Source organism: Dipodomys merriami, unplaced genomic scaffold (assembly GCF_024711535.1).
Source record: "Dipodomys merriami isolate MVZ:Mamm:240054 unplaced genomic scaffold, mDipMer1.0.p SCAF_11, whole genome shotgun sequence".
Lineage (NCBI taxonomy): Eukaryota > Metazoa > Chordata > Mammalia > Rodentia > Heteromyidae > Dipodomys > Dipodomys merriami.
Window position 1 is genome coordinate 4,746,741 of NW_027202382.1, and position 11,341 is coordinate 4,758,081.

Sequence of the window (11,341 nt, forward strand, 5' to 3'; positions counted from 1 at the left end):
CATAGGAATAATAAACCAATTGCTGGCCTGATAGTGACTCTGTCCTCCGAATAGGACTGGGTATGTGATGTTCATCTGTAGAGTTTTGGAGAAAAACATAAATATAGAGGGATGGAGGAAATATTCCAAACCTACCCATGATTTCAGATCGCCACCTGAGGAAGAGTTAAGATAATAACTTCATTGGTAAGGCCCATTATCAAAGTGAAGAAGAAAAATGAATTTAGGAATTACCATCCAAGAAGCCACAGTTTGAAATCATGAAGTGCTGACACGACAAAAGATCTTGGTCCAATTTTCCAATAACAAAGTGCTGTTGTTCATCATTTTGTAGAATAACAGAGTAAAATGTAACTGTCTGCAGCTTCTAAGGAAATTTAGACTAAACCCAGATGGTTTTAGTGCCAGGAGCCAGAATCATCAGCATCATGGGTCTATAGCCGGGATCCTGCTCACACTTTGTGTGTCTTCCAGGAGTTTTGTGTGTCTTCCATGAGTTTTGTGACATGGCTTCTTATTGGATGCACAAGGAAATATAAGAAATGTAAGTAAATTCCACAGAATGAGATTTGATTAGAGTTAAATATGGGAGGCTCTAAAACTTGCAGTATTTAACATATGTTCGCATATATCTAAAGACTAACTTTCCTTTTATTATTATTATTTTTTTGGGTCCGGGTGTGGGGCCTGAACTCTGGGCCTGGGCACTGTCCCTCAGCTCTTCAGCTCAAGGCTAGCCCTCTACCACTTGAGCCACAGCGCCACTTCCGGCTTTTTTCTTTTTGCTTATGTGATGCTGAGGAATTGAACCCAGGGCCTCAGGCATGCAAGGCAAGCGCTCTACCACTGAGCCACCTTCCCAGCCCCTAACTTTCCTCTTATTAGAGGGAGCTTAGTCACTATTTACTGAAAGATCATCATCATAACAGTGAAAACATAATTTCCATACAGACAAGATATATTTGAGGGATTACAGATGTAGAGATACTTTAAAATTTCCATGATTCCAAAATCTATAGTTGAAAATTTCATGGAATAATTTTTAAAAAGCTTTGGTCAAGGGACTTTGTTTCCCATTTTATATTTAGACTCCAGATGTGAAGTTCAGAAAAGAAAATCTACAAACTATCAGAGACTCGCCATACATCTTAGATTCTATGATCTTCTAGGACCTCTAGGAGCTCTCCAACCCCATGGTACTTACTGACCGTAAATACTTCAAGACCTTCTCTTCTTACTCTTGGCATCTACCCTGACATTAAAATAGAAACTCAGCGAAAACCAACAGAATTCTTTTCATAAAATTTTTTCTGTAAAATAAGTGAATAATTTTTCTCTAAAAATAACATTAGAACAGGAAGTCCATGGGATCCTGAACATCAATTAAACACTAAAAAAGCCAGAAGTGGAGCTGTGGCTCAATGGGTAGAACAGTATGATTGAGCAAAAAAGCTGAGGGATAGTGCCCAGTATAGTGCCCATTTACAGTATTGGGATAGTGCCCAGATAGTGCCCATTTCCAGTATTGGGACCTACACACACACACACACACACACACACACACACACACACACACACAGAGTGTTAGAATGAAATGTGAAGTTGAATAGTGGTGCATTAAAAGAACTTTCTCCCCTGTCTACAAATCACCCAATTGAAGTTCCTTTTCCATATCTTCACATCTTGGTGTCATGTGAGAATCATTCCAGACCAATTAAAATGGATGGAAATACACTTTCCTATCATGTGTGCCCTCATCTAAGTCACCATAATTTTAAACTATGGAATATAAAAGAATGTGCTCAAAGCCCATAGATATGTTTGGTGATGTCTTAAAGATGACAAAGCTCACAGTAGACAGTTCTAGGGTCCTTCAAATACTGCTGGCTTCCACTGAAGTGTGCCAACCAATGAGTCATCTGATCAGGAAATCCAGCAGTGAACATTTGTATGAATGAGAGAAACATCTGTATGTGATGTCATGACTAGTAGAGGTTTTTTTTTTTTGTCCGGTTGTGGGGCCTGAACTCTGGGCCTGGGCACTGTCCCTCAGCTCTTCAGCTCAAGGCGAGCGCTCTACCACTTGAGCCACAGCGCCACTTCTGGCTTTTTCTTTTCTTTTTTTTAATTGTAAAGATACTATACAGAGGGTTACAGTTACATGAGTAAGGTAATGAGTACATTTCCTATTGAGCATTGTTACCCCCTCCATTGTTTTTCCCCTACCATTCCTTCCCTCCCTACCTTCCCCGAGGTTCTTTTTTTTTTTTAATTGTGATTAAGTGATTACATAATTTCCCAAATTTCACAGTATTGCAGAATAATGATACTCATTTAAAGTCACAAGTTCATTCTAACTTTCCTGGAGCAAATTGTCTATCACAGTCTATAACATATAATGGTGTACACATATACACCATACATGTGATCAGCAGCATGGGGATATTTAGTAGTGGTTCAACCAGATGAGTGGGAGTTCTTTGTTTCTTAAGTCCTGTTAATTTTGTCGTATCACCTAACATTTTGGATTTAGCATCCACTTATCAGGGAGACCATGTTCCGTTTGTCTCTTTGCTCTTGGCTTACCTCGCTCAACATGATTCCTTCTAGCTCCATCCATTTCCCTGCAAATGCCATTATTTTGTCATTTCTAATGGCTGCATAATATTCCATTGTGTATAGATCACAATTTTTGGATCCATTCATCTGTGGTGGGGCATCTGGGTTGTTTCCATATCCTAGCTATTGTGAACAGTGCTGCAATAAACATGGAGGTGCACGTGTCCTTGTATATTGGTTCCTGTTGTTCAGGGTAGATGACTAGGTCATAAGGGAGGTCAATCTTTAGCTTTCTAAAGACACTCCAGACTGCTTTCCAAAGTGGTTGTATAAGTGTACATTCCCACCAGCAGTGTAATAGGGTTCCTCTTTCTCCACATCCCCTCCAGCATTTGTTGTTGGCTGATTTGTAGATGTGGGACATTCTGACTGGGGTAAGGTGGTATCTCAGGGTTGTCTTTATTTGCATTTCCTTCACCACCAGGGATGATGAACATTTCCTCATGTGTTTCTTCGCCATTTTTATTTCTTCATTTGAGAAGTCCCTCTTTAGTTCCCTTGCCCATTTAGTAATTGGTTTGTTAGGTTTGGGAGGGATTCGTTTCTTGAGCTCCCTGTATATATAGGATGTTAACTCCTTGTCTGATATATTGCTGGTAAATATTTTTTCTCAATTAGTTGGTTGTCTTTCTAGCTTGGTTGCGATAGATTTAGCTGTGCAGAAGCTTTTTATTTTAAGGTAGTCCCATTTGTCAAGTCTCTCTCCAATTTGTTGTGACCCTGGGACTCTGTTCAGGAAGTTCCTTCCTGTGCCTATTAGTGGCTTTTTCTTTTTGCTTATGTGGTGCTGAGGAATCAAACCCAGGGCCTCAGGCATGCAAGGCAAGCGCTCTACCACTGAGCCACTTTCCCAGCCCCTAGTAGAGGTTTTTTAAAAAAATTGTTACAGTAAGTCTTATCAAGTTCAGTGAAAAAATTTTGATAAGTAATGTTTTCAAGAATCTTTCTTATAAATGCTAAATTTCATACCTTAGAACCTGAAATCAGCTTACAAGAATTTAAGCAAATAAATAAATTCATAAGTTATAGAATTATATAAGAAAATAGACCTTTCATTCTCTAAATATTTTAGTAACTTCACAATAAATAATGTATACCATATTAGAAACATTCTGCATATGATTTTGGGTCATTTTTCAGATAGTAAAACCTCTGAGTACAAGTTCCCTTTTTGGTTTAGGAAACCATGAACTTTCTTAGAGAGAGCCATACACATAAGCTTCTTCTCTACTTGCTGACTTCTGTTTGCAGGCTATTAATGCTAGAAAGGGATCCTTGGAATTTACTGCTGGTATCTCCGCAACACTGGAGCTATTTCAGCAAAAAATATAATTCACTACTGCAATGTTTTCTAATTTTTTTCTTTTTTTAAATTTTATTTAATGTAAAGATGCTGTACAGAAGGGTTACAGTTACATAAGTAAGGTAATGAGTACAATTCTTTTTTTTTAATTGTGAAAATACTGTATAGAGGGGTTACAATTACATGGGCAAGATAATGAGTACATTTCTTATCAAGCATTATTGCCTCCTCCTTTGTTTCCCCTTCCCATCCCTAGCCATCTCCTACCCCGACCCCCTCTCACCCCCCTGTTTTCTAATTTTTAATTTTAGTTTTGTACCTTCTAATGTGATGGTGGTTTAATGATCCACATTTGTCCACCTGTCATGTCACTGCATTCTGTTTCATGGTGAAGTCATTTTCATACAGGAAAACAAAGAAAGACACTGCGGTAGAATTGGGTTTTTTTTTATTAAATTAAAATTTCCATAACACCTGACTTATTATTTCTTTTGTACAGTTTCTTAGAAAGCAATATCCATAGTTCTTGTGGGCTAAAACAAAACTTATCATTTGAATTGTTATGAAAGTGAAAGAAAGTGAACTCTGAAGCAAAAATGGCAAACCTCAACCAAACAGGGCAGCCTTGACACTCTTCTCAGGTCCAGCATGTGGAGATCTGGAGGATTAGACATCAAACCTGTCCTGGCAGAAAGTTGAAATATTACATCCTAAAATAACTAAAGCAAATGGAGACGGGGGAGCAGGGCTCAAAGTGGGAGAGTGCATGTCTAGCAAGTGCAGGTCCTGGCAACAAAACCCTGGTATTCAAAACCAATTTTTATGTAAATAATCACAAGTGGCAAAGTGTTCATGGCAAAATTCAACATAGCAAAGATGTGAAAACAGTGAAGTTCAATGCTGACTATCACAAAGGAATGGAAATAGCTGTTTCTAATATATGCAAGGAAGAGCTACTTCAAGGTTAGCGAATTGTCTCATTTTTGCAAGAGCAGATACATGTCTTTCTTCTCATGAATGGTTTGGGATACGCCAGGAGGAAAAAAAGGAGACTCAAACCAATCAACTCAGAGGAGCCCTTCCCTGGAAAGGTAGTGATAGTTATCTTGACTGAGGATCCACACTCTCATAGGAAAGACTGCCTTCAAACAGAGAAATAAAAAGAGAGAATCTGATCGTTTCCAAAGTTTTTATCTTATTTTCAATAATACTAATACTACTAGTATGAATTATGTTTTTGAAAACCCTACCACAAAAACTAATACATAAGAATTATAAGTCAATTCTTGTTCTAAACATCTTTGAAAACATCTACTCTCTCCCAAATAGGATTGGTGTGTGATGCCCATCTATACAGTTTTGGAGGAAAACATAAACATGGCGGGATGGATGAAGTATTCCAAACACACCCATGATCTAAGATCACCACCTGAGGAAGAGTTAAGATAGTGGCTCCATTGGAAAGTTCCACTTATTGAAAGTGAAGAATAGAAATGGCCATTGGGAAGGATGCTGGTGGCCTATGCCCATAATCCTAGCTATTCAGGAGGCTGAGATCTGAGGATCACAGTTCAAAGCAAGCCAAGGCAGAGAAATCCATGAGACTCTTTTCTCCATTTAATCACCAGAAAATCAGAAGTGGCACTGTGGCTCAAAGTGGTAGAGCCCTTGAGCAAAAGAGCTCAGGAACAGCACCCAGGCCCTTAGTTCCATCCTTGCGACTGACAAAGAAAAAAGAAAAATAAACAAGAAAGCTGAAATGGGCATATAAATGAACATCCAAGTAGAAGCCACAACTTAAAAACATAAAGTGCTGAGATGATAAAGAATCCTAGGTGTCACTTCCAATAAAAAAAAGTGCTATTGCCCATTGTTTTGTAAAGTAACAGAATTCTCATGTAACTTTGCCTTAGTTCTAAGGAAATATGGAGTAAACACAAGTGGTTTTAGTGCCAGTAGCCAGAGTCATCAACAAAGCACCATTGGTCTCTTGCTAGACCATCCAGATATTTATTGCCATTCCTAGGTATTTATGCCAGACTCCATTTCTTGACTGAATGTGAACAGGAAATACCTTGAAGGGAAGAATAACAAAGTTTCACCATTTCTGCATTCATTCTGCTTTCTTGGTCTAATATATTTTAGAGATTAGTTAAGGAAAAGTAGAAAACAGACTCCTCAAAATTTTAGACAAAGGCAAACAATAGTGTCACATATAGTAAACAAAAATGGCTAACAGACCTACCATATTTTGGGTCTTACTTCCAGGAAAATATTCTGCTAAGCATCTTAAAAATGAATGGTTTCATTTACTATTAACAATTATATTGATATTCTGAACTCAATTTGTCTTAATATTTTAATTTATTTAAAATATAATTTATATAATTTAATTTTATTGTCAAGATGATGTACAAAGAGGTTACAGTTGCATACATAAGGTAGTGAGCACATTTCTTGTGTAACTTATTACCCTCTCCCTCATTTTTCTCTCACTTTCTCCCCAACTTCTTTCCCCCTTCCCCCACAAGGTGTACAGTTCATTTCCAACATAGTGTCTGTGAATATCACTGTTTCACTGGTTTCCCCTTTGTTCTTTGTCTCACCATTTTATTGTTCCCCTTCTCTTCCCTCATTCAGATAAACCTATTTACAATACCCAGGGTAACAAAATCAAATACAGTGACAACAGGGGATAAACCATAGAGGGAAAAACACAAAAGAAAAAAGAAACCATATAGTGCATTAAAAACATCATCAAAGAAAAACCTCATGTTTCCATGTCTTGGAGTTCATTTCACTTAGCATCATCTTATATGGTCATATGTAGATAGCTATTGGCTATTCTGCTCACCTGCTAGGACTATCCAGACATATACTAACTATTACAAATGAGGGAAACCATGGAATCTGGCAATCAGAGCCCCAGTGGCGCCACTGCCATCCACTTTCCCAGAGCAGTGGGCAGGTTCAGTCCACACCTTCCCTGCACCCGCTGGTTCCTCTCCCAAGCAAGCTGATTTTCTTTAATTCACTTTCCTTCACTTCTCCTTTGGTGTCCTTTTAATGTGAGGCTCTCCCATCTCTGTTTCCCTTGGCCTCTATGTCCTCTTGTTTTAACATTTGAAGAATGTTACTCTACACACTGTTCCCATGCTCACATTGGAATATCTCAGTTTCCTTAGGTTAACTTTGACCAACTCTGATGCTAATGAAACTAGATGTGTCCATTTGGACCACATATCTGCAGAGATGTGCAGTCAGTTCATACATTTCTGCCTCTCTTCATGTTTCAGGCTGTGACCACTTTTCTGTGGCCATTTCATTAGATGGCTTGTCATAGCATATTAAGAAAATTTATAGCTTTTAGATTTTTTTCACTGAAAGAAGCAAAGATACAAAAGAACACAAATTGTATTTCTTAGGTTCATAAGTGTAGCCTGAAGGCAGCATGCAATCTGGTTTAGAGAACATCAGGTTCAAATTTTTCTTTCTGTGTGTTTGATCCCTCCCATGGCATTACACATGCTATGTAAACACTGGTCTTTGAGCACACTCTTTCTGCAGTGTAGGAAGAGCCAACTGACATCGAGAAATGGAGAAAAATAACAACGGGTAAATGACTTCCATCTTCTTCCTTTTATAAGGCTCACAAGTACTGCAGGTTTCCAGGTGAACATTAAACACATAAAACAAGCTTCTTTAACAAAATTTTAATTTAAAAAGTAAGACATAAATTACATTATAAAACCATAATGTAAAGGTATACAAAATAGCATATATAAGTATTAAATAATTTAAATCTGGTATATAATTAAATACATAAATAGAGGGATAGATATATGAAAGGGAAGAGAGTTTAGAGAGTTGAATGCAAATGAACCAACACTTCTGAAAACATCTAAGAAATTCACTGAAGTCATGTCAAATGATAGCAGAAATGACAGCTTCAGAGAATGGCAGAGTCCGCCGAAGGGAGCTACCGTGTTCCATCAGTGAGGGCCATTTCCAGGAGAAGTAGAGCTCATGCCTCACTCTTTATCCTTTCTAGCAGGTTTGCAGATGAGGAAAAGTATCTCATGATTTCTGTCCTGACAACCTCCCAGGCACAAGGGCTGAACTTCTTCTCTTGCAGGTAGAGAGAGATCCTGCGGAAGTGTTTGCTCACAGCCAGTGTGGAGTCCTCAAGCACCATGGCAGGCTCTTGCTCTCCCACCTCCCAGCTCAGACAGGCTCTCAGCTCCTGCAGCTGCTCATGGAGGCCAGCGCACAGTTTGTCCACAAGGCTCTTCTCCCAAGGGGCAGGCCAGGTCTTTGTGCTGAAGAGGCTGTAGATCTGCCTGGTCATCTCATGGAGTACAGCGATGGCTTGAGCCTTCTGGACCTGCTCTGCATCCAATGCCTCCTGGGGGAATCCAAAGTCCTTTCTGTCCTTCAGGCAGGAGGAAAGGGAGACTCTCCTCATCTGTCCCAGGAGGAGCAAGGCTCTTCTGTTGCCCAGGCTGTGGGTGGGAGGCAGCTCACAGCCCAGAGAGCAGGTTGCCCTGCAGCTGAGCACCACCAGGGTCACCAGGAAGGCCAAGGGCAAGGGCATTGTGGATGGGCGGATGCTGCTGGACTGGCTGAGGTGCTGATGGGGGAGCCTCTGTCTCTGGGGAGTGTGAAGACCTTACTGTGCTCCCTTGGCTTAAGTAGGGCTGCTCGAGCTTCCATTTTCTGAATGCTTTCCCCCCAGTTTCTACTTCTCTTTTTGTTTTCATTTATGCTTTCATACTTCAGTTTAGAGCGGCATTTCCCAACCATATTCTTTCCTCTCTTGGTTTTCCTTTTGGTGCCCTGTCAGACTTTTAGTTGTGTGTGCGTGTGTGTGTGTGTGTGTGTGTGTGTGTGTGTGTGTGTGTTTTAAATAGAATCCCTGACTAAAATTCAGCAGTCACTCCATCTCAAATTATGAATCCAGGTACAGTGGCAATCATCTCTTATCACACCTATAAAAGGAAACCTAAAATAAGTTGACAATCCAGTGCCCAGACATACACGTGAAGCAGCCATCATGAGCCTATCTCAAGATGGTATTGGAGGCAGAGCTAAGACGTAAAGCAACAGCTAGCACACACTACAAGACACAGTACTGGTGTTAACCATGAGGTAAAGTGCATTGATATTGTCAATAAAATACTTTTACATGTATGTTAGTGGAACTGAATTTGGTAATTTTGTTTTTCTTGTAAATTACATATAATGTATTTATTTTTATTGTAATATATCTACTTCTAGAAGTACTAATGAATAAAAGTATATATTTAATTTATAAATGCATAAAATAAATGATGCCCCAAAACTACTAAATCTGTATGAAAGATAAGACATTAGTAAATTGCTTTGTGACACATGAGGAAATAATTATTCCTTCAGTATCTGGTAGATACTTATCTTAGTTCACATTTTTCCTACTTAGAATGTGATATAATCATGAGTGTGTTGAAAAATGTCAGTAGAATTAAATAATAAAATACAACAAACTTGTGCTTGTGCTTCGCTCCAATAGGCCAAATCCAGTCAGAAGCTCTGGAGTCCACTTTGTAAGAATGCCATTAGAAGTCAATGGTGGCCCCATATATAGGGGAATTCTCATAAAGCTGTACTGGAAAAAAATAATCTGCAGCTACAATCTTCTGTTTCTGTAGGATTGTAGCGGGGATCCTGCACACATTATCTGTGTCCTCCATGAATTCAGTGATATGGCTTCTCATTGCACACACTAGGAAACCCAAGAAAGTTAAGTAAACTCTAAGGAATAAGATTTTATAGGAGTTGACTTTGGATGGTGCCAAACTTGCAATATTTAAGGTATGCTCACATACATCTCAAGAATACCTTTCTTCTTATTGGGGGAAATTCATACTGAAAAATCATCATCATCATAACAGTGGAAACATAACATCAAGCCCAATGAGATACATTTGAGAAGATTGTATACATAGAGATACATTGAATTCTGCATGATTCCAAAATTCATAGTTGAAGATTGTATGTAATATTTTTTAAAGTACAATCATTTGGTGGTAGGGATACAGTTTTATGTTTATGAGTTTCCAGAATGTGAAGCAGAGAAAGAATCCTCAACATATTCAAAACTCACTGTACATTTTAGTTTTCATGATGCTGCAGCACCTACAAGAAGCTCCCTGATCATATGCTCCACTGTCCATGATAGTAATAGACCTTATGTAGTTCAAGACTCCTCATACTCTTGGCATCTTCCCTGAGAATAAATGGTGGAATTCAGTCAGAATCAATCACAACTATTTTTCCATATTTTGTTTTATAAAATCATTGACTAAATTTTCTTTTAAAATATCTTGAGCAGGTAAGAACCTGAGACTCTTACCTCCAATTAAACACCAAAACAGCCAGCAGTAGAGCAGTGGCTCATGTGCTAGAGCACTAGCCTTGACTGGAAAAACACAGGGATAGTGCCCAGCCTCTTAGTTCAAGCCATGGGGCTTGCTCAGAAACACACACACACACACACACACACACACACACACACACACACAGAACATTAGAACATAATGAGAAGAGTGATCCTATTGAAAGAACCTATTTTCTTTGTCCACAAATCACCTAATTGTCTTTCCTTTTCCACACATTCACATCCTGGAGTCAATAAATTCAGACTAATTGACAATAGATGGACATAAAGTTTCCTGTACATTGTGGTCTGTGAATGTATCCTCATCTGAACCACAGTAATTTTCAACTATGCAATACAGAGGACAGTGCTCAAAGACCACAGACATATTGGGGTGATGCATTAAAGATGACAAAGCCCAGAGTAGACAGTTCTAGGGTCCTTCAAATAGTGCTGGCCTCCACTGAGTTGAGCGAACTGACAAGTGTCTGCTGAGGAAATCCAGCACTGAACATTTATTTATTTATTTATTTATTTATTTATTTATTTATTTATTTATTTTATTTCATCTTCTTTTTTTTATTGTGAAAATACTGTACAGAGGGGTTACAATTACATGGGCAAGATATTGAGTATATTTCTTATCAAGCATTGTAGCCTCCTCCTTTGTTTCCTCTTCCCATCCCTTCCCATCCTCCCTCCCGCTTCCCCACCCAATCCTCCCCGCTCCCCACCCCCACAAAAGTTGTAAAGTTCATTTTCGACATAACAACTTGTACATCTCATTGTTGCAATGGGTCCACCTTTATCCCTATTTAAATGATTTTTTTTCCCTTCCCCTCCACAAATTATACCAACATCAAATACAGTGAAAGCAGGGGTTATACTGTGGGGGAGGGACATACAAAGCAACAAAGAAATAATCTTATAAATGTGTTAGAAACAATTGCATGAAAGAAAAAAAATCATTTGAATACATATCTTAGGGTTCATTTCCCTAACAT

The 11,341-nt window shown here is 38.7% G+C and overlaps 1 protein-coding gene across 1 annotated transcript; it reads right to left on the reverse strand.

The window, feature by feature from the left end:
* Window positions 1-7,946: 7,946 nt before the first annotated feature.
* Window positions 7,947-8,558, reverse strand: LOC138816946 (interferon alpha-3-like). The gene has a single exon (XM_070007229.1). It carries the CDS (start codon window positions 8,514-8,516, stop codon window positions 7,947-7,949), a length of 570 nt encoding a protein of 189 aa, XP_069863330.1. The 5' UTR covers window positions 8,517-8,558.
* Between the last annotated feature and the right edge of the window lie 2,783 nt (window positions 8,559-11,341).